The sequence below is a fragment of the Festucalex cinctus genome, chromosome 7, assembly GCF_051991245.1.
Source record: "Festucalex cinctus isolate MCC-2025b chromosome 7, RoL_Fcin_1.0, whole genome shotgun sequence".
Taxonomy (NCBI): domain Eukaryota; kingdom Metazoa; phylum Chordata; class Actinopteri; order Syngnathiformes; family Syngnathidae; genus Festucalex; species Festucalex cinctus.
Window position 1 is genome coordinate 11,102,396 of NC_135417.1, and position 21,860 is coordinate 11,124,255.

The window sequence follows — 21,860 nt, forward strand, 5'->3', positions numbered from 1 at the left end:
TTGTAATCAATACATCATATAGAAACACAATTTGTACCAGATAGCCTTAGGTATATTTTTTTGTATTCACGTCATTTTCATATTTTGTGTCAGTGCAGAGTTATAAGCCATCAAATATATGTTGCCCCACCAATGGGTAACTTGTCACACTATATGGGGCAAGATGTCACATTGGATTTTGCAATTAATAAAAGAAGAAGGACAAAATTATCCTTGTTCTCCTGCTTTGTTTTGTTTTTGTTTGTTTTTACAGCCAGGGAAATTGTTTATCATTGAGCTTGACAATTTGCTATAGTCATTAAGAAAACTTTAACAGAAAATATGAAATAAATCAATCAATCAATTGCTTGGGATGCTGGCATGTAAGTCATAGCTCTCAGCCTCAAAAATATGTGTAACAATAATAATAATAATAATAATAATACACATAATTTCTAATAAAACACAATATAGGGAATTAATTTCATTATAAAATGCAATATATCTCAAGACAGGTTTATTTCCCAATACCACAAATTTGAGAATGTCAAAACACACATTTGAATACTATAAACACAAATATGACTGACATATATATATATATATATATATATACATACACCATACCCCTCATACATATTTAGCGGCCACACTGAAGTGTGACTTTCCATAATGCACTGTTTGAAAACATTGCAAATGTATCTCATTGAAAAAACATGCATAACCATACAGTTGACCTGTATTTGCCTTTTTTTTTTTTTTTTTTTCAGCCTTTCTGGGGTTGGGTGCAAAACTTAAAAGTATGATGGGCCACCAGAAAACCTTTTCCATGCATACTTTAATGAACTGTCCTCATAAAGCCTCATTGTAAGGAGTTTTAGTCCTCATCTAGGTACGCAGGTTTTATTTATGGGTATGAATAATTAACTATCTATTAGAATATCCCTCACTCATGCGTTGATGGAGGTGCACATTAATATTTCAATATATTAGTGAGACCTTACAAGTATTCTGTCTATATCATTTAAAGTCCATTTTTTTTCTTGACAGGTCGGCCTCACGTCTCTTTCAAACATGCATTTGAATGGCCAAGAACATTAGTGAAATGCGGCTTTACATGACATCCGCCTCATTTCGACGCCGACCTTTAATTTAGTGCGTTTTGCTGACCACCAGGTTGTGAGAGAACCGCTCAACTTTACGAGACGCTTGGCGAGGCATCCAGCATCAGTCCAATCCATCGACTCTGGAATGACAAAACGGCGAAGAATATTTAGTGGCTTGTGTCAAATGATTTGTTTATAATTTGACCATTCAAATGTTTCAAACCTGTAATTAAAGCTGCATGTTGCAGACAAGTTTGTGTTGTTTTTAAAGATCTTAAGTCAGACTTTTTCTCAAAATTTACAAAATGGTTCATAACATGGGATCAGTGGCAGACTTTTGCCGAGGCCTGACTGCACCTCATGTTCGAAGTCTAAATGTGTTTTTTCTTTTCTATCCGCCATTGAAATGCGACTGTCTTCTGTTTTTACAAATCTTAAAAACAGGGAAGCGCAGTCATGGTAGGCAGGTGAGGCAGTTGCCACCACCTGCTGGCCGTTCTCTGCATGCGACGAGTAAACAAAAACAACAACTGGACTTAAGTGCAATTTCTGAAGAAATTGTGTGGGAATGCTGAAGGCTGAATGCTAAGATTTTGAATGCATGTGGAATGCTTAAATGGAGAGATAAATTATGAAATTATAAGCTCCTGGTTATAATTTCATAATTTATCATAACGTCCAATTCTTTACTGATTTTGACATGTATTGGTTTCTTAGCAGTTATAACTAGACACCAAAGTAATTTTATAATCAGGCCTTTCATAACATGAATAGAGTGAGACCAAATTTTTTATTTTTTAACAACACAAACCAATGAACTTGACCTTTAACATTATTAAACAGTGTGGAATTGCACTTTATATATATATATATATATATATATATATTATTTTTTTTTTAACTTTTTTAAGACAATAAGGTTTGTATTGACCTTTTTACTAGTTTCGGTGTTTGCTGCCGCTACCTCAGAAGTTGACTGCTGCGATGTGTCTTCAACTTTTAACTACAATAAGTGGACCCCAAATAATATAAAGAGCTATTGTCTAAATGTATTCAGCCCCCCTAAGAACAAAGATTCATGCATGCATATAGATACATTGTGCTCTTTTTAGTCCACAGAGAGAGAGAGAGAGAGAGAGAGAGAGAGAAACGGGGTCTTGGTGGGTCAGCTCACCTGCTGAGGCTACAAGCACTCCGGGACAGCAAATGTTCACTGAGCTGACAGGAGTACCCCCCCCCCCCCCCCCCCCCACCAAACCCACCCGCCATCTTCTTCGCCTTTAGCTTGAGCCGAGATAGATTGCCCTTGTAACAGGGGCTAACGATGTGCCGCAAAAGGCTTTTTCTTTTTTTTTTTTTAATGGGGAAGACTTTTGATAGGTCTTCCAGGTGGGTAAGGTAGCCACAAAAAGACGAAGGCAAAAAGTATGCGCGTAAAAAATGGACACGCGCATCGAGCTCCCAAATAAACACACATTATACCCGTCTGCTTGTTTTCTAAATGATTATGGCCGCAGCTCTCCAAAGGAAACCTGTAATGTGTCGAGAGGGAGGAAATGAGGATGGAGGGGAAAAAGTGGGAGAAAAAGAAAGAAGGGGAAAAAAAAAAAAGGGAGGCAGTCGACTCACTCGCTGACAACAAAGCAAAGCCCATTAGGGAGAAATGAAATAACAGGAAAGGAAGTGACAGTGAGATTGTTCCGCGCATCTTGACTGTCTTTAACTACTGTCGGCTCTCTCGGGTGACAGCCGCTGCCATCGCGCTGCCATCGAGATTGAAGACGAGCGCGTAAATCTCCTTGCACGTTCAACGCAAACCGGCGCGCCCGCACAAAAGACTTGAAATTGTACTTCACCCACTTCGACGACTAATTATGCACTTTCTGGCATGTGTAAATACACGCAGTCGGTGGAGGCAAACACATCAAAACAACTCTGACGTATACAGTACGATTCACATATAATGACATTTTTCTTCATATATTACTGTGCATCGTTTCTTGTGTGCATCGAAATACTTTGTCAATTCTATAATTGTATTGGTGTCTTGAAAAATAGGAGGAAGTGGGGGGGGCCGCTATAGAGTACTGCTGCTGGTGATGGTTAAGAGGGGAGCACATTGTTTCTCAATAATAAGTAAACTATTTTAAAATGTAATTTAATTTTAATCAGTGACTTGCGGTGAGGTTCAGTGACTGCTGAGGCTATGGAGTATACATTTACAAATAAATATAAAGTATATATTATTATCATCATTATTATTTCAATCTCTGGTGTAATAACCTTATTTATTGATTGAATTTTTATTTTATTATTATTAATAATTCAATCTCTGGTGTAATAACCTTATTTATTAATTGATTGAATTATGTTTTATTTTATTATCTGTTCTTATTGCTGCTGGACGTGTAAATTTCCCAGAGGGAGCCATCACAAAAGGCATCAATGAAGTCAAGTCTAAGTCTAAGTCTAAGTCTAAAAAATATGAACCCGTAATACAAGATTAGCCCATATTTCATATTTTGACCTTCATTGAAACATGTTTCAAAAAAGGCCCATTTGTTTTTGTTTTCAAGACGGTTCCAATCAATTCAACACTAATAATTAGGTTTTTTTCCCAAGACAATAAGGTTTGTATTTAACTTTTTAATAAGTGAGTGCTATTATAGGACCGGCAACTTTTTTTTTTTTTAGTAGACCACACTTTTTTGTTTGATCATTTAGTGGAACTGCCACTTGTGGAATAAACATTTTTGACTGGCAAATACGTTCTGACATATTTGCGAACTTGCAAATGTGCAAGTCACCAAGGAGAGAAGACAGTTTGAGGAGAGGAACTGACTGATACAATTCACTACTGCATTCTCTGGGAAAAAAAAAATAAATCACCTCCTCACCCTCTCTTTTTATTTGGTTTCCACGCCCCTTGTTCCATGGGGGGTTCCAACCCCAATAATGCAAATGCAAAACATAGTTGGAACACTGTACTTAACGAAAATGTGCACTGCCAATACATTGAGTTTGATTATTTTGCCGCATGAAAAAAAAAAAAATGTAATTCATACGTTAGATAATAAAAATGTCATTTCTTTAGGTACATGTGAAATATCGCAATAATATCGATATCGCTATATCACATATCGCATGTTTTTCCAATATCGTGCAGCCCTAATTATAATGGTCTTGTACTCATTGCTACTTTTATATGTGGAGTTCAAGATTTGTCACGACTTGTCATAAACATACACCAAAGACATTGACAAATGCACTCGTCATGTCAGTGCATATTCACCGAGACTTTCCCCCGATGCACGTTTTTTTTTTTTTTTCTGCTCTTATTTCTTCCACGAAGCCAAGTTATGCACATAAATCAAAATAAAACTCAACTTCCTTCTTATTTAGCGCTTTTCTTTTCCTCATGAACTTTTTTATTAGGGCAGTCTTTACCGTCTTCGATCAAAAGGAGATTTGGAGGGACTGGGAGCGAGAACAAGATGAGATGGGGCGGGGTGAGCGGAGTCAGAGAAAGAAGGGGGGGGGGGGGGGGTCGAGAGATGGATGTAAATGCAGAATATTGTTCACGGAGTGAATTTGCATGGTCAAATGTCAAAAAAATGAAGCTTTCCCCTGAGCCTTGTCAGGGGGGGAACATAAGTGGTGCGCTCCAGCATGGGCATGCCATTAGTGGTTAGTTCTGCCTGTCATCAGTCACTGAAGAGAAGAAATTGCTGTCATTATCTCCAAAAAAAATGGACTGGGGATGATGGATACACCCCCTCCTCTCAAACAGACACACCTGTGCGTGCTGTGTGTGCGTGGATAATAAGAAAAAGGTGCATTGTTAGCCAAAGGATACATATTTATGATGGTTTCCTATTGATTGAAGATTTTGGGGGATTTTTTATGTTATCGTATTTGTCCTGGGGCTATTTTTTTTGAAGAATATAATACTATAATAGTCTTTCAAAAAAAAAAAAAAAAAAAAGTCCATCCAATAATTTTCTATGCTTCATGACAAATCACAGGCTTCAGCGGTGAATGTGGATCATGATCAACAAATTTGGGTATGCATACTCGTGCAAAACAGTTCACGGACTCTGGCAAGCAATTATTATACAATGTGCTTAAACTTAAAGACCATAAAATCTGCAGTAGCAAGGACAATTAGCTATTACATTCCCTTGCTTCTGATAGCGGCGCATTGTTTCTTGAAGATAAAAAAAAAGAAAAAAGAAAAAGCTCTTCACAGTTACATTGCAGGACACTGATACAGTTCTATTATTCTTGAAAGGATGTCAGTATTTTAACAGTCAACTTTTCTTCCGCGCAGCAGCACTTTAATTTGTCGTCGAAATGATTGGCCCTGCCGTTCAAGAATGCAATTTCCACGCGGCAATGATACCTAAACCTAAAACTGAGCTACGTATTGAGCAGAGAAAGTCCATGAATTTTAACACAAGGGCGCATTTGGAGAATCCTGCCACCAGACAATGAGCAGCAGAGATAGAAGAGAGAGAGAGAGAGCGAGAAGACCGCCGAGCGAGGGATCAGAATGGCAGCTAATGTCATGAATAATATCTCAAGTGTAAATCCAGCCAATTGAACCCAGGGCTGCCTTCTCCCTCGAGCTAGGCTAAATGAGTTTCCATGGGAATGTGGATGAAAGGAGCGCAGACGTCTCAGGTCAGACGTATTGCAGAGGAAGAGGCACGGGGACTTTTTTTGCCAGTATGAAATGGAGTCCTCGGGGTCTGGTTTGGAGAGATTTGCACTCGTGCTAAGCCACATCAGATGTGAGTGGAGGGTCTAACAACCTTAGACTCGAGCATCAAGGTATGCGTGTAGGTCTGTTGTTGAGCTGTGTAAGCACTGAAGGGCGGAATGTGCCCCAGAAGAGATGATGGAATTTCATAGCATTCATGCCAACTGCGGCACATTGTTGGTATAGCGATGCAGCATATCGTAATAAGAATAAGAAAGACATGCTTTACAACTAGGGTGGCCATTTGCATAAGCTAAAAAAGGAGGACATATTTAAAAAAAAAATAAAAAAAAATGCTGTTTTGTAGATTATTTATTTATTTATTTTTTACAGTTATGTACATATTTATAAAATTTATGAAGGTTTGAACAGTGAGGGGCATATTCACTAAAGGTTTGCGTCGCCTTTGCATGGCCCTAACTGGTAAAAAAGGAGCAATTAGGGAGAACCTAAACACGCGCAGATGGGGAAATCCGTCACTAAGCGCGCTGCCAACCAGATTGCGCCACGGTGCGCCGGTGCTATTTGCGCGTATGTAAACGAGGTCATTTGCATACGTTTGACGCAAAATATGCCCGCCCCAATGCAAATGAGACTCATTGATACACAGCGTCGAATTCAAAAATAGCCACACGGAGTTCGCGTGACGCAAATAACGTTTATGGAAATCAGTAGGGGTGTCACGATTCGCCAACTCCACGATTCGATTTAAATTTCGATTTTGGGGTCACGATTCGATTTTTTTTTCTATTTTTTTTTTTTTTCCGCTCCCCCACTTTATAACACAGAGGCATATGCTTCTGTAGGCTAAGGCTAGTCTATGATCATTGGTTCTATTCATTGTACAGTAAATCTTATTTCAAAAGATCGGCTACATATAGGTGATGCAATTTCCATATTATTTTTGTGTAAATTTATGTAATATATGATAATTGACATTAGGCAGGAATGATCAAATTCAAAGAATTTATTTACAATATAAAGTTAACCGTCTTGTTCTTACTGAAGTGTAAAATAAAAAATAAAAAAACAAAAACAAAAAGTCACAGTGGGTGCCTGCCATCTATTGACTGTTTTTGGTTACAACAGTGTGCTGTGCGTTCCTCTTAAAATAATGTGCAACAACAACAAAAAATATATTGTATCCAAAGTCATGGAACAAATACAGCCTGAACAAACTATATCCCAACATTTACAGTTGCTGGGCATACTGTAGCGTGGTTCAAGTACACTAATTAAATGTTTGAATCCAGCGTTTTCCACCGCCGAATAAGGGTGCAGGTCTGCTGCTATAAATAGACCTATGGCGTTAGTTATAGCTTTCGCGCGAGCTGAAGTGTGTGGAAGTTTCACTGTAAATGAGGATGAAATAGTTGGTTGGACCGTTGTTTTCCCACTTCTAGTTGAATTTGATAAATCTAAATCTTTGTGATGCCTGCGTAAATGTCCCGTCATGTTTGTCGTGTTTCCCGTTGTTACGGCTGGCGGCTCGGGCCCGCCGCCGGCTCCGCTCCCCTAGTATGTATGTGTGTGTTTGTGTCGGCTGGTGCCCGTATAATGGTACTTCAGTTTGAATGCGCCAGCGCGACACTCCGATTGGACGACTGTGCCAGCGCGACGCTATTGTGTATCCGTGTATTATACCCCTATTGGTTATTGTTGTTTCTCCTCCGTTCTGTCAGTTCTTCCATCAAAAATGAAAATAGCAAAAGTAATTCCTATTTACAAAAGTGGTGATAGACATATATTTAGTAATTATAGACCAATATCATTGTTGCCACAGTTCTCAAAAATTCTAGAAAAATTATTTTTATATAGACTGGATAATTTTATTGAGAAACATAAGATTTTGAGTGAATATCAGTACGGTTTTAGAGAAAAACGGACCACCTCAATGGCAGTCATGGAACTTGTAGAGGAAATAGCTACCAACAATAGCTACCAACATAGACAATAAAAAATTTACTGTTGGGATATTTATGGATCTAAAGAAAGCATTTGACACCATAGACCATTCTATATTAATGAATAAATTAGTGAAATATGGTATAAGAGGCTTAGCATATAAATGGATAAAAAGTTATTTGGATGATAGATATCAGTATGTGCAGTTTAAAAATACAAATTCAAAACAATTGAAGATTACTCATGGAGTTCCTCAGGGGTCTGTGCTGGGCCCTAAATTATTTATATTGTATATGAATGATATCTGTTGTGTCTCGAAAATACTCAAGAGTGTCTTGTTTGCGGATGATACAACTTTCTACTGTTCTGGAGACAACTTGAAGCAGCTTCTGACTACTGTGGAGTATGAATTAAGTACAATAAAAAATTGGTTTGATATGAATAAATTATCATTAAATTTAAATAAAACCAAGTTCATAGTTTTCGGTACTAGACCAATCACTCATCAAGTTAAAATTAGGGTGAATTTAATTGAAATAGAAAGGGTGTATGAAAATAAATTCCTTGGAGTAGTTATTGATGATAAATTATGTTGGAAACCACACATAGAAAATGTTAAAAGGAAAATGTCAAAAATCATAGGGATACTCTATAAAACCAAGGAGGTCCTGAACATGAATTCACTATATACATTATATAATACATTATTATTACCATATTTGACCTATTGTGTGGAAATTTGGGGAAACACATATAAAACAAATACTGACACTGTTTTTAAATTGCAAAAAAGAGCCATAAGGATTATTAATAGATCAAAATATACAGAATCAACACATCCACTATTTATTAAATTAAATACAATGAAATTTTATGACTTGGTTGAGTTTAAAATAGCACAAATAATGTATAAAGTATACAATAATCTACTCTGCCACAGTACTCAAAAGTTGTTTGAAATTAGAAACTGTCCTTATGAGATAAGGGGTACAAGTGTATACAAAAAACCCAAAACAAGAACAAATATTAAGCAAAGGTGTGTCTCCGTTAAAGGAGTTAATTTGTGGAATAACTTGGGAACCGAACTGAAAAGATGTAATTCACTTGTTGAATTTAAAAGAATGTTTAAAAGTAAAATTCAATATTATTATTTAAATCAGATATAAGTTAAGAAGATTGTAGAAATGATTTATTCATTTACTTATTTTTCTTTGATGTATTAATATGAGTGTAATGAAATTTGTATATATGTGTGTTACTAGTGTATTTTTATTTCTATTTTTAATTTATTTTTTTATACGAGTAGCATTATATTTTCTTTTATTAAAAATGTAATTTATTATAAATAAGTGATAGGATATGAAGAATAAGGGGTAGGACTGGATAAGTTTTCAACTTCTTCCTACTCCCTTGAACATATACATAGATATTTATTGGATGTTTCTTTTATTTTATTTTATTTTATTTTTTTTTACTTTTAACTTTGTGTTTATATAATTATACGTGTATATGTGCATATGTTCAATAAACTTCAAACTTCAAACTTCAAACTTCTGTCAAATGCGGTTATTATTTGTTCACCTTCCACTTTCACTCCCTTGTCAAACCCCTGCCTGAAATTTCAATTAAAACTACTCAGATGTTAAAGTCGACCCGTGTTTATCTACTCTATATTTTCTGTTATTGTGTTACTTCCCTTCCCCTTGACGAGCCGGGCGTAACACCGTGGCCGAGTACAGTACGCGCACATAGCATATCTTGCAACTGTGGTCTTTTTATCGACAACGTGAACGTTGTCGACATAACTCACCGGGAACGCAAAATGTTTCCAAACTGGTGACGAGAGAAGCGGGAGCGGCTTGAAGCACCATTGCTGTGTCTGTCCGCGCTTGCCATCATGACTGCAGGAGAAGTCAGCTAACAAGTGCCGTTAGCTAGTAGCTGAATGGCTGCGTCTCATTTGCTTTCCTGGGAGGTGGCGGTGGCGGCGGTGGCGGCGGGCGCGGGGGGGGGGGCATCGAATCGTGTGTCCTCTCTTCTATTTCGATGCTCGAAATCGTGACGTAATTTCGATCGATTTCGATAAAAAATCGAAATCGTGACACCCTTAGAAATCAGGTATAAACCTGCCGCAACCTCGATCCCGGGATCATGACAGCAGTGCATGGCACGGTCCTCTCTGGCTGATCATGGGGAGGGGGAGGGTGGGAGAGAGAGAGAAGGTGACATTTTTCTATGTTTGTTTAGGACACATAACGTAACCCGGGCTGATCGGCAATGGCGGGGAGGCATTTTACGATCATTCTTACGTGCCAGATGCATACTGTACGCCCATGCCAGCCTCTGAAAATATATTTTTAAAAAAACGATCGGACCAATAATTTGTACTTTATGAATGAATGACGTCGTCCCCTCTGCTTAATGGCGCTCTAAACGCTTACTCTCGGTCCAACGTCGCTTTCTGATGATGTCATCTTTCAATCCGTTGCCATGTGTGGTAAATCAGGTGCAAATTTGCTCCAAGCTGTCAGTCTTGTGGGCGTGTTTGCGCCGGTATATTATTCGAGCAACATCCTTCGTGAATAGGCGGGTAACTGGGCACAGACTGCGGGTGCAATATTTTTGCGCTATTACCGGACGCAGCACATTCTTAGTGAATATGCCCCTGAGTGTTTAAACAAGAGAGAAATGTTTGAAAACGCAAATCCTCAATGAGAAAAGTCTATTTATGATTAGCAGTGAGGAATAAAACTAGCACACGGTCGCTAACTAATGTGTCCGCACTTGGGCATATTAGCAACGTATTGCTATCCTCAATGTCACCATTTACGTTTGGGAGGTTGCAATGACGTAAGCTTTCGGCACTCAAAATGACTTTCACATACAAAGTAACTTGAAGATGAAAACGTTTCTTACCTCTGTAGACATCATTAAGCCTCTGAAAAAGGCGTTGTGCTCCGTGTTGACGTTTGTTCGATCAACTCGGAGGTTTGCTCGTGCCCGAGCTGGTCGCGCGCGCTCCTGGCCGTGTGCGCGTCGCTTGGGGTCCATTCCACGTTTCGCCAGAGGGGTCGCAAATGTGCAAAAACTCTGAATCAATTTGGAATGTCCTGGGGCGCCTGATTCCAACACAAAAAGATGACCCATGTGCAATTATTCACTCCGAGTGTTGCCTTAATCTTCACACAAAAAAAAAAAAAATCACACAACGCAATCCAAAATACTTTGAAAGTTCACCGTGACACATTTAGGCTGCACATTACCTTGACACAAGTCAGGGTTCAAAAATTAGCCGCCGTCTAAATGATTAAAATAGCAAGGGACATTTTAAGCGGCTGGGCATAACGATACGCCCCCCCCCCCCCCCCACCCGCCAATCCCGCTGTTGTAATTGTCCACTTTAACTAGTTCCTTCGAGCCTTCGACATCAGTCAATGTAAAATAGTAGTTTGCAGATTTCTTCTCTCCCATTAGGGATGAGGAACGAGGCCGAGCTGTCCGCCGAGGCCAGCTCATTTATTATAATGACCTGCCAGGCCCAAGCATGAACACGTTAAAGGTATAGGAGAGCGGGACCTGACAGGTGCGCACAACCTTGTCAGATCGCCGCTGGTCTCGTTACGACATGCAGTTCCGCTCCTCAGAAATGACCGACGGGCTGATTGCTTGTCACGTTGTGTCTCGCTATATGTCAGGATTGCCAGTCACATAAATATGGCTACACAAATGTGATGCAAATTGCATTGCTAGTTGAAAATTGTTTTCTTTTCAGGTTCGTGCTTAAAAAAAATAAAAAAATATTGATGCTTTAATGCTGTCATTCTGATTGTCCAGTTTTATGCTAAGTATATTCAGAAATATATATATATATATATATATTTTATCTCACCTTATCTTATTATTTATTGGGGTATCAAAATTAGTGCTTTAGTTTTGAGTTAAAGTTCCTTTAATGCAGTGCTTCTCAATTATTTTCTGTCATGCCCCCCCCCCCCCCCCCCCCCCCCCAGTAACCAGTAAGAACAAAACATCTCCCCCCCCCAACCACGCGATTAAAAATTAAAATGACAGAAAATCAATAAATAATAATGCATTCAAACTGATCACCAACATTAACTCGGGAGCACAATATTAACAAAAAAACAAAACAAAAAAAACCTAAAAAACTTTAACCTGCAACACAAAAATATAAAATAATTTGTGCAGATTTTTTATTTTTATTTTTTGCTGTGTGCAAACAAAACCCCTACACCACCGAGCGAATGCTCCCTACGCACACTCTGCCGATAATGAGAGCGCCACTGCCCCCTAATGAGGTGGAGGTGCAATTGCACTTTATTCTAGGACAGTAAAAAAAAGAAAAATAAAAAAATAAAAAAGCATGTTCCCCGAGGTCAAACGCTTGATGGAGCCCGCCTCACTCTTTGAGAAGCACTGCTTTAATGCCACTATTTTTTGTTCACATACGATTAACTTGGAAATTCCATGCGCAACGCAGCAGACATGCCCGCATCAAAATTTAGCAGTAATAAATGAAATAATAATAATGCATATATTTGCGGAGACTGGGCTCAAGTTGTATTTTACAATTTGAAAAACGTGCAGAATTGCACAAGTTACTTCTTGTTAAAGATTAGATAGCTCTTAAAATGAAAAGAAAAAAATGCCCTGAGCTCGTCAAAGTCTTACAAATGCAGTTATGCCATCTAGTGGCAGATACATAACCTCAACGTTATTTTTTGCAGTGCAGTATGCCTATAGATCTTTTGAATTGAAACGCAATTCAAAAGGCCGCTGTAGCTTCTAAACAGACAAATGTAGGTCTCCCATTTCCGCATAATGTGGCACCGCCTTTACAGTCACCATTAATGTCAAGAACACCCTTATCAGCTTTCGCCATGTAAAATATACGAGAACACTTTGATTTTATTTAGTTCATTTTTCGCCCCCTTGAACCAACACCGGACTCTGTAATCCTCCCGACGCAAGCAAGGGAGCGCAATATCTATTTTCATCATCTCCCGATAGGATCTCTTTAGGATTTAAAGAGGCGCCTCGGCGTGCTGCGCCCAACAGCTCAGCTGTGATCTCGGGCTTTGGAGAGTTCCCATTATGCGTTAGCATCCCCGAGGTCGAAGAAAGCCAGTTGTGGATAGTGGATTTTTAATCCTCATATGGCCTGCGTTGGGAGATGGAGTTATTTGGCGGCTCTTTGATTAGCCTTCCAGGCTAGCTGCACTTTGATTCATCCAACGTTTCACGATCAAGATGCTCGGCTGCCGTGTTGAGATGGAGGAAGGCGGATGGAGGTGCTGTGAACGTGGGCAAAAATCGGAAGATGGTCTGTTTGTTGTTGGTTCAACTGATGTGGTGATAAAGTGACACTTTCCTGTCATTGGTGGCTTGAGGGTGGAGCTACTCTTATCGAGTGTTAATTGTTTATAAAACAAACCTTTCAGGCAGACAAAAGTTGAACAAAATGTCATTTTTGTCACATTGTTTATACTTGTCGGCCATCTTGGGTATGTCACCATTTGTGTAGAGGTGAGGCCGAGTAGTCAGTCGCGGCCAGCCCGGATTTGAGTTTGTCCTGATAACTTAAGGTTTGTTTGCCCTCAGAGATACATTTCTGTTCCCTTGGCTCAGTTTGACTCACTGATAAAAAAAAAAAAAAAAAAAAAAGATGATCTCATTTTGTGGCCTAGCTGGCACCCTCATTTGTTATCTATTTGTTACTTGACTGCAGTTCAATCTGAAGGAAATATCTGGGAAAAAAATATTCACAGAAGCTCTTTTCAAATTACTCTATGTACAATAACACTACTTTGATTTGTGAGATTTTTTTTATTTTTATTTTTTTTTTAACTTAGGAGTCACTTCTATTGGCCGGGATGCCAGTCTGATATGTTCACACTAGGGGTGGGAATCTTCAGGTACCTCACGATTCGACACAAATTTCAAAATTTAAAAAAAGTGCCAATGGCTCTAGGCACGAAAATAGAGCGCATTCAGAAAAAACAAAACAAAAAACCACTTTGAACACACACTTTAAAAAAAATATGGACTTCTTTCATGTGCACCATTGTCGTAGTACTGTCACTTGAATATTTTTAAAATCGATTAATCTATCAATTATTCAACCGATTAATCGACTAATTGGATTTTAATTTTGCATTGAAGTTCATTACAAAAAAAAACATTTTCGTCCTGATTGCGGTTTATTAACCAGTGATTGGTGGTTCTTCCTGTACTTTGTATTTGTATAGTGACAGAAAAAAAAATGGGGATTGATGTTGACGGTTCGGTTATTGTTTTCCAAAGTAAAAACAGATGCTGCAAATGTCTTTTGATTAAACTTATTTCATGAAGGACTACAGAAATCAATGAACAATTACTGTTGATATCCTGAAATCAGAGGATTTGGACAATTTTAAATTAAAAAAATGATTACTCGATTATTCGTTTTGACACCTCTACATTGTGGAATTATCTTTCTCAGGAAATTAAATGGACAATACTGTATTCATCGTTTCTTGACGAGAGCTCAACGCACCTGTGCTCGGAAGATTCGTTTGCCCGTCTGCACAACCAGCTTGAGCGCGTCGTTACCACTTGGCCACGTCTGAGCATTTTGTCACCTTTGATTCACTTACTCTCAGGAGTTTGTCGTCTATATTTTTCACAAGTTCCTCAGTGAAGGGCGAACAGCATGTTTGTACATCAGTAAAGTTTGTCTGAAACGAGAAACATGTCAGAGCCAATTAAAAGGCTGCGCTGGTGTCGCCTGACTCAAAGTGACAGACTCCAGGCCGGGTAAACAAAAAATAAGAGCATCCAAACATCCCAAAGTAGCTCAGGCTTAATGTGCCATTTTTTATTTTTTTATTTTTTTTGAACCACTCACACACAGTTTGCGTCTTCGTGCTCCTGTGCTACTTTGATACATGTTGCTTAACTCTCGGGGGCGCCGACGAGCCTTTGATACTTAAGATGGGCACAAAATAATATCTTTGCTTTGAAAAACAATTTCAGGGAGATGGGATCAGTATAAATAGGGCCTTTTATGTGCACCAGGGGCAGATGTGAATCTGATGGGAACTTTTGATAGGCTTCTTTAAATGGCGATGCAAAATTGATGAGCGGGGAGGAGCTCGGGCACTTGTCGCGTGGATGGAGATGTGACTGCATGAGGACATCAAGGCTCGACGCGCGCACACGCGCATACAAACGACTTTGCGGATGCATGCAAATGTGGACAGCGCGCAAAATCATATGTGCACGTAAGTGCACACGGCCACGTACGCAAAAGCGCGCATGCACGGAAAGCGCGCAGCCTTTATTACCCCCCCACCAGACCCAGTCGGGGCTGAAGACTTAATCGAGATATGACTGAAGACGGTCTGCTTCCTTTCTCCCTCCACCTCATCCCTCCATCCGTCCTTCAACAAGATCACGTGGCTCTCCTTTTGCTATCTGTTATCAGCAGACGCTCCACCTTGTCCACCCCCCCCCCCCCCCCCCCTCCCTCCGCGAATCCGCCGCCACCTCGTCGAATCTCGATGGCTTATTGGGGGAACGTAAGAAGAAGAATTTTTCCCGATAAAGCTGTCTAATGAACATACAAGAACTTTGGTAAGTTAAGCATCAAAACATCGAAGGCTGTTTGAACTTTGACACCCCCCCCCCCCCCCCCCCCACCCCCCACCCCCCCACCCCCTTGCATTAGCGGCGAGTCCTTATCAGGGCCACTCGAGTGGAGAGATTAGCCACTTCCTAATGAAGTGGTGAAATCGTAAAGGTCTTACTCCAAGGCAGAGTGGATTGCTTCCAACATTTTTCACTCTGTTATCTCTCATACCCAGATTGCCGTTGCTCTTGGAAAAAAAAAAGAAAAAAAAAAGAAAAGGTGAGGGGCTTTCTCCTCTTAGATTTCCGGTCACACACAAAAAATATGACATCGGATCCAAACTTAAACTATTGCATCTATTGCACAGACTTGCACCACCAATGCAAAGTTTTTAGTAGCGATGTAAGAATATTTGCTGGTCTGACTGATTTATATGAGAGATAATCACCGCAGTGGTCAAAAGATTCCCAATTAAAATTAAAGTGCACCACCAGAGGGTGCTAGATCTACACAAATGGAAACAATTTTAACAGATATGCTGCTTTTAACTCATTTGCTCCCAATAACCTGTAAATACGTTTTTTAAAAAATGTTTTAAGTGTCCCAAAGACGTATTTATACTTTTTTGTTTGTTTGTTTGTTTTTATGCTAGAAGAGCATACAGAAGGCTTTGATGCAACCTCTCAACGGCAAAGAACGGTTGCAGAAATGGTAGTTATTAAACAAACTGCCAGCAGGTGGCAGCAGAGCAAAGGAGATCAACCAGGGTCATGTAGAAAAAAAAAAGCTCAATTACTGTACTTAGAATTTTAACTAGATTTGTGAAAACTGATGAAACTTAGCTCTCTTCTAATGCTAATTGCTGCAAAACGGAAACAGATAGAAACATACTTTTTTTTTCCTGATGAAAGAAGAGATTTTAATCTTTCTTTTGATAGGTTCCACGCTTCTATAGCAGTAGAACACAATATTATATGATACGATAATTATCACGATATTCTGGGGGGTGTTGGCGATATTTACAAAAGAGCACACTATTGTTAAAAAAAAAAAAAAAAAAAGAGCTCATACTAAAAAAATAAAAAGCACAATATTGTGCTTTTGTACATAACAGCAATACATATAAACCACCTATAATCTCTAATAACAACAGTGAGGCTCTTATTTGCTAATTCAAGCACACATTGATCGCTTCACAAGCAAATTCGGTTCCCATTCATCTGACAATTAGCATAGATTTGAAACATAGAAGGCCAAAACATCCCTAATGAAAATTAAATTGCACTAATAAAATAGCCACTAGAGCAGGGGTGTCAAACTCATGTTAGCTCAGGGGCCGCATGGAGGAAAATATATTTCCCAAGTGGGCCACATCGGGAAAATAACGATATATAACTTAAAAAACGATTGCCATCAATTATACGCAGATTTTCGCTATTTGTGTGCCAGCAGACGACGACATTGTGGCAGTTTTAATATCACAATATCACGGTATCACGATATTGCCATTATCGTGACATCCCTAATGACGACGACGATATTGTGGCTCAATATCGCAGTTATCGTTGCATCCCTAGTTTTTACTTTGTTAGCAGCATGGATGCTAGCGTAAATGATCCCTTGTGCTTTCGTCAGCGGGGATGCTCGCGTAAGACGACTTATAAATCATACATGTCTCCTCTTCCAAAGCCGACGAGGTCAGACACACATTGCATATTCAAAACATCCATTAAGACCCCATCACTTATTCCCTTGTTCCTTTTCTGCCCGTATCAGTACATAAAGACTTTTCATCAAATGTCGCCATACAAACAGAAGTGATTGTGATTATGCAAATGGGTAGATTATGTGTGTGGGGGGTGATGATCCGTCTGCATAATGAATGTGTTTTTTGTTTAACGGTCATCAGGTTTACCACCGCTTACATCTGTACCATTGTTGATGGACATGAGGGTGAGCTGATGATATCCTTCACTGATCTGCCTGCCTCATTAATACCGGCAGACCAGTTTTAATCTTAACTAGAGCTGTGAGCAGCTCTGAAAGGCCCTCGCAGATGCCTACCGACACATTGGAGTTTACATTTTTTGAAAATGACACAATTAACTCATTCACTCCCAAAAACGTATTTATACGTTTTTATTTTTTTTATGCAAGAGCATACAAAAGGCTTTGGTGCAGCTTCTGACATGAAGGGGTGGCTTAAAACAATGGTAGTTACTACAAAAACTGGCCAGCAGGTGGCAGCAGAGTGAGATCAGCCAGGGCTATGTTGCAACAAGCTCTTTTTGATAGTGTTTTCACCTGGAATGTGCATATCAAGGAATCCTTATCTGTATTTGAATGCTAATTGCTATAAAACAGAAACAGACACAAATCTATTTTTTTTTTCCTGATGAAAGAAAAGACTCATGTTTTTTTTTGTAGGTTTTGATAGCAATAGAACACAATATTCTGTGGGCCTTGTAAAATCAGTCAAAATCCAGTAAAACAGCAAATGGGGTTGCTTCTGTGAAAATGGCTGGGAGTTTTAACCTTTACGTATGGATTTTTTTTTTGCCAGACCTGATAAGTTTGCAAAATTTCACCAGTTTTCACATGTTTAGACCATCAAAATCAGCATAATTTTTCATGGCAAACATTGCATCGCTACAGCAACAGCTTTCAAAGATAGAGGTGAAATGTGAGCTCTATAATAGGCTAAATAAAATTCAAAATGGTGGACTTTGTATTCGGGGTTAGCATATGGCTCCAAGAGATTTTTTTTTGCAGGTCTTGGGCTGCTAAATATGCCTCAAAATTCTTGTACAACTTGGTACAAAATACTGTAAAACTATTGTTGCGTCGTTAAATCGCAAAACAAACGGAACCATTTTAAATGAACTAATAAAATATTGATTATTTCGCCAGATATGATGAGTGTGCAACGTTTTTATGTTTTCACTTAGTGTTAAGCCCATCAAAGTCATCTTAATCTTTCAGGCAAACAACACGTCGTCACGGCAACAGTATTGTAACCTCTTCAAAATGGCAAAAAAAAATAAAAATAATGGAGTAGTCACTGCTCAGGCCCTAATAAGCAGATGTAGTTTAATATATTTAAATGCTTATTTATTGCAAATGTTGAGTGTAAATGTTGTAACATTTTGTTGTTTATACTGTTTCAATCCTGGGGAACTTTTCGGAAACATTTCTTCTCATTGCAATTTTTGTCCTATTCAAAAAAAAAAAAACTGATGAAGCAAGCATGTAGAGTTGAAAACCTTTCTAATGTACCATCCTTACCTACTCATCCTTTTTAGTATAATGTGGATTGCATCTGATGCATTATTCACAAATTAAGAGCCCCGAAATTCCCGTTTCCGCCTAAAAAGGAGCTTTTTCAAACAGACGGCGGAGCGAGACTACAAGAAGTGTTGTCAGTTTTGGCCAGTGTACGACATGCATCTCAATCCCTGTACTAGCACTCCTTATGCTGACACGTGTTAATAATTGATTGTTAAGTGATAAGTCTCACTCAAGCATGAGGAAAAAGCCTGGGCCCGGAAATAAATCACAGAGTAATTCATAAGGTTGTGTTAGATTGGTGTGGTCGTCTCTCAGACTTTTACATTATTCATCCGACAGCCTGATAGTCTTTAATGATATCTTTTCTCTTTGGATTTTTATTGGGATTTTTTATTTTTTATTTTTTTTAATTCTAGTGACATGACATATATATTGAAATTTCCTTAAATCCAATATCAAGAGGTGAACACTTCAAGTGGTGTCCAAACTACAGCCCGGGGGCCATTTGCGGCCCGCCGTCCATTTTTCAGTGGCCCGCGACATTTGCTAAAAATGGCATTTGACTCAGTTCAAATCAAATAAACAAAAGAAAAATGTTTGGAGATGGTCAAAGTAAGAAGGGAGGGTGTCGAAAAACACTGTTGCCATTAAAGGTTATTTTAGTTAACTAAAACTAATGAAAAAACTAAAACTAAAATTCAAAAAACAATATTGTTACCGAAATAAAATAAAAACAAAAATGCTTTTTTAAAAAAAAAGAAAACTAACTGAAACTACATTTTATGTTTACAAAACTAACTAAAACTAAAACAAACATGTCCTTCGTTTTACTCTTTGGTAATTAATTTCATGCATGAGCCTTTGGGGATGATTTTTAAATGTGATTTTTAGTAGATTTATTTTGATATAAACCGGAATAATGACGTTTGAAAGTATGCCACACAGAAGTGATGTCATCTAGCAGCAGCTATGATTTTTAAATATTTAAAAACTAATAATACTGAAACTAATAAACTAAACTAAAACTAAGCATTTTTTAAGAACTAAACTAATAAAAACTAACAGAATCAACCTGAAAACTAATAAAAACGAACTAAAAAAAAACAAAAAAAAACAAACAAGCTATAATTACCCTACTGCCGTATTACAAATAAATTGGTTTATATACTGTAACATTTTTCTAAATATGCAAAAGCACAAATGTTTTTTTTTGTACAATTTTTAGGACTAAACACAATTTCTCCTCATAACATGATGTGGCCCTTGCGTCCTTCTGATTTTCTGTATGTGGCCCTCAAATGAAAACGTTTGCACACCCCTGTAATAGACCTTTCCCTCATATTCATTAGCTTTTTATGAGTGACGAGTTGGTAAGGAAGCTCCTCATGAAATCCTTATTTGCCTCAAAAGACGAGGGGCGTAAGTGGAAAACAGATTTTTTTTTTTTTTTTTTTTTTTTTTTTTTTTTTTGTGGCAGCAGAGGCTCTCTGTCGCTCTCTCCAGAGACTTTCACAGATAGCCTTGCAAGAAGCTCCCATAAGGCAGAAAACTGAGGACCCTTAAGTGTTTTATACGAATTCAATACGGCGGTTAAAAATACCAGAGGGAATATCACATTCATATCTCTGTCACTCGCCTCACTTAATACTGGGACGGTTGGCTGGGAGAGTGGAAAGGAGACGAGACGAGACGAGAGGAGAGGAGAGGAGAGGAGCTGGCTCATTTGAACTTCCCTCAGCCTTTGCTGAGGGCTTTCATGGTTAATTCCCGATGCAGCTTGTTGGGCCAACTGCTTGTGACGGCGGCTCTCTACATAATGAAAGCAAACACAATTTACATTAGCACCAATTTAAGTCAGCAACTTACATGATGTGTTCACAGTAGTTTGCGTAACACATCCATCACTGTTCATGTACGGGGAACAATTTCATATTGTGTTGCTTGCGGTTGCTGCTTGATAAGATTGCCAGAATCAAAAAAAAAAAAAATCACCTCAGGTTTTAATTTCATATGGATTGTGTATGTCAGCGGTGTCCAAACTACGGCCCGGGGGCCATTTGGACGGCCCACCGTCCATTTTTCAGTGGCCATATGCTAAAAATAGCATTCGAATAAAATAAAAACAAAACAAAAATGTTTGGAGATGGTCAAAGTAAGAAGGAAGGGTGTCGAAAAACACTGTTGCCATTAAAGGTTATGTTAGTTAACTAAAGCTAACGAAAAAACTAAAATTCAAAAAACAATTCCATTAACGAAATAAAATAAAAAGGAAGATGCTTTTTTTTTTTTTTTTTTTTTTAAAGAAAAAGAAAAAAGAAAACTAACTGAAACAAAACTAACTAATATAAAAATAACTAATTATAGCAAAAATATCCTTCGTTTTAGTCTTTGGTAATTAATTTAATGCATGAGCCTTTGGGGATGATTTTAAATGTGATTTTGAGTAGATTTATTTTGATATAAACCGGAATAATGATGTCACACCCATGGTGTTTTTTTTTTTGTTTTTTTAAATATTGCACTCAAGTAATACATATTAAAAAAAACAACAACTAAAACTAAAACTGAAACTAACTAAACTAAAACTAAGCAAAACTATAATAACCCTAGTGCCATATTACAAATAAATAGGTTTATATACTGTAGCATTTTTTCTAAATATGCAAAAGCACAAATAAATGATTTGTCCAATTTTTAGGACTAAACACAATTTCTCGTCATAACATGATGTGGCCCTTGCGTCCTTCTGATTTTCTGTATGTGGCCCTCAAATGAAAAAGTTTGGACACCCCTGGTGTATGTTAATAATATGGCACTATTAAATACGACAGCTGCACAAATTCATCAGAATATCGTCACTTTTTGGGAAAGTATTCCCTTCCATCTTCCTCCCGTTTTATTTATCTGACAGACAAGTTTTTCCGTGCGTATTTGATCATGTATCTGCACCCTCTGTGGCAATTAAACACAAAAAGAAATGTAATTGCCCCGCGAGCATTGTGAGCACGATTTGTGGCCGAATCAATTATATGAACCATCATCCCAAATCCTCCCATTGTGCAAGCAAGTTCCTCTTATCAGCAACCGTATCCTGACATGGAGGAGAAAATGAGCATTCCCATCTTTTTTCTTCAACAATCTAATCACGAAACAAAAAGATGCTCCGCTTTTCTCCTTTCTTCCACTCGCTTGC

General features: G+C 38.3%; 1 protein-coding gene across 10 annotated transcripts in view; it reads right to left on the reverse strand.

Moving 5' to 3' along the window:
- Window positions 1-21,860, reverse strand: part of adamts16 (ADAM metallopeptidase with thrombospondin type 1 motif, 16) — a 129,048-nt gene that overhangs the window by 54,764 nt on the left and 52,424 nt on the right. For 4 of the 10 annotated variants that reach the window (XM_077527450.1, XM_077527449.1, XM_077527444.1 and 1 more), the window contains 4 exons: window positions 20,304-20,476; window positions 14,306-14,486; window positions 10,669-10,871; window positions 1,125-1,225 (listed from right to left, as the gene is read on the reverse strand). In XM_077527450.1, the coding sequence (XP_077383576.1) occupies window positions 1,125-1,220 (96 nt within the window). In that variant the 5' untranslated portion in view covers window positions 1,221-1,225; window positions 10,669-10,871; window positions 14,306-14,486; window positions 20,304-20,476. Of the gene's footprint in view, window positions 1-1,124; window positions 1,226-9,562; window positions 10,648-10,668; window positions 10,872-14,305; window positions 14,487-20,303; window positions 20,477-21,860 lie in introns of those variants that run through there. The other 6 variants (XM_077527452.1, XM_077527453.1, XM_077527443.1 and 3 more) reach the window with 4 other exon arrangements.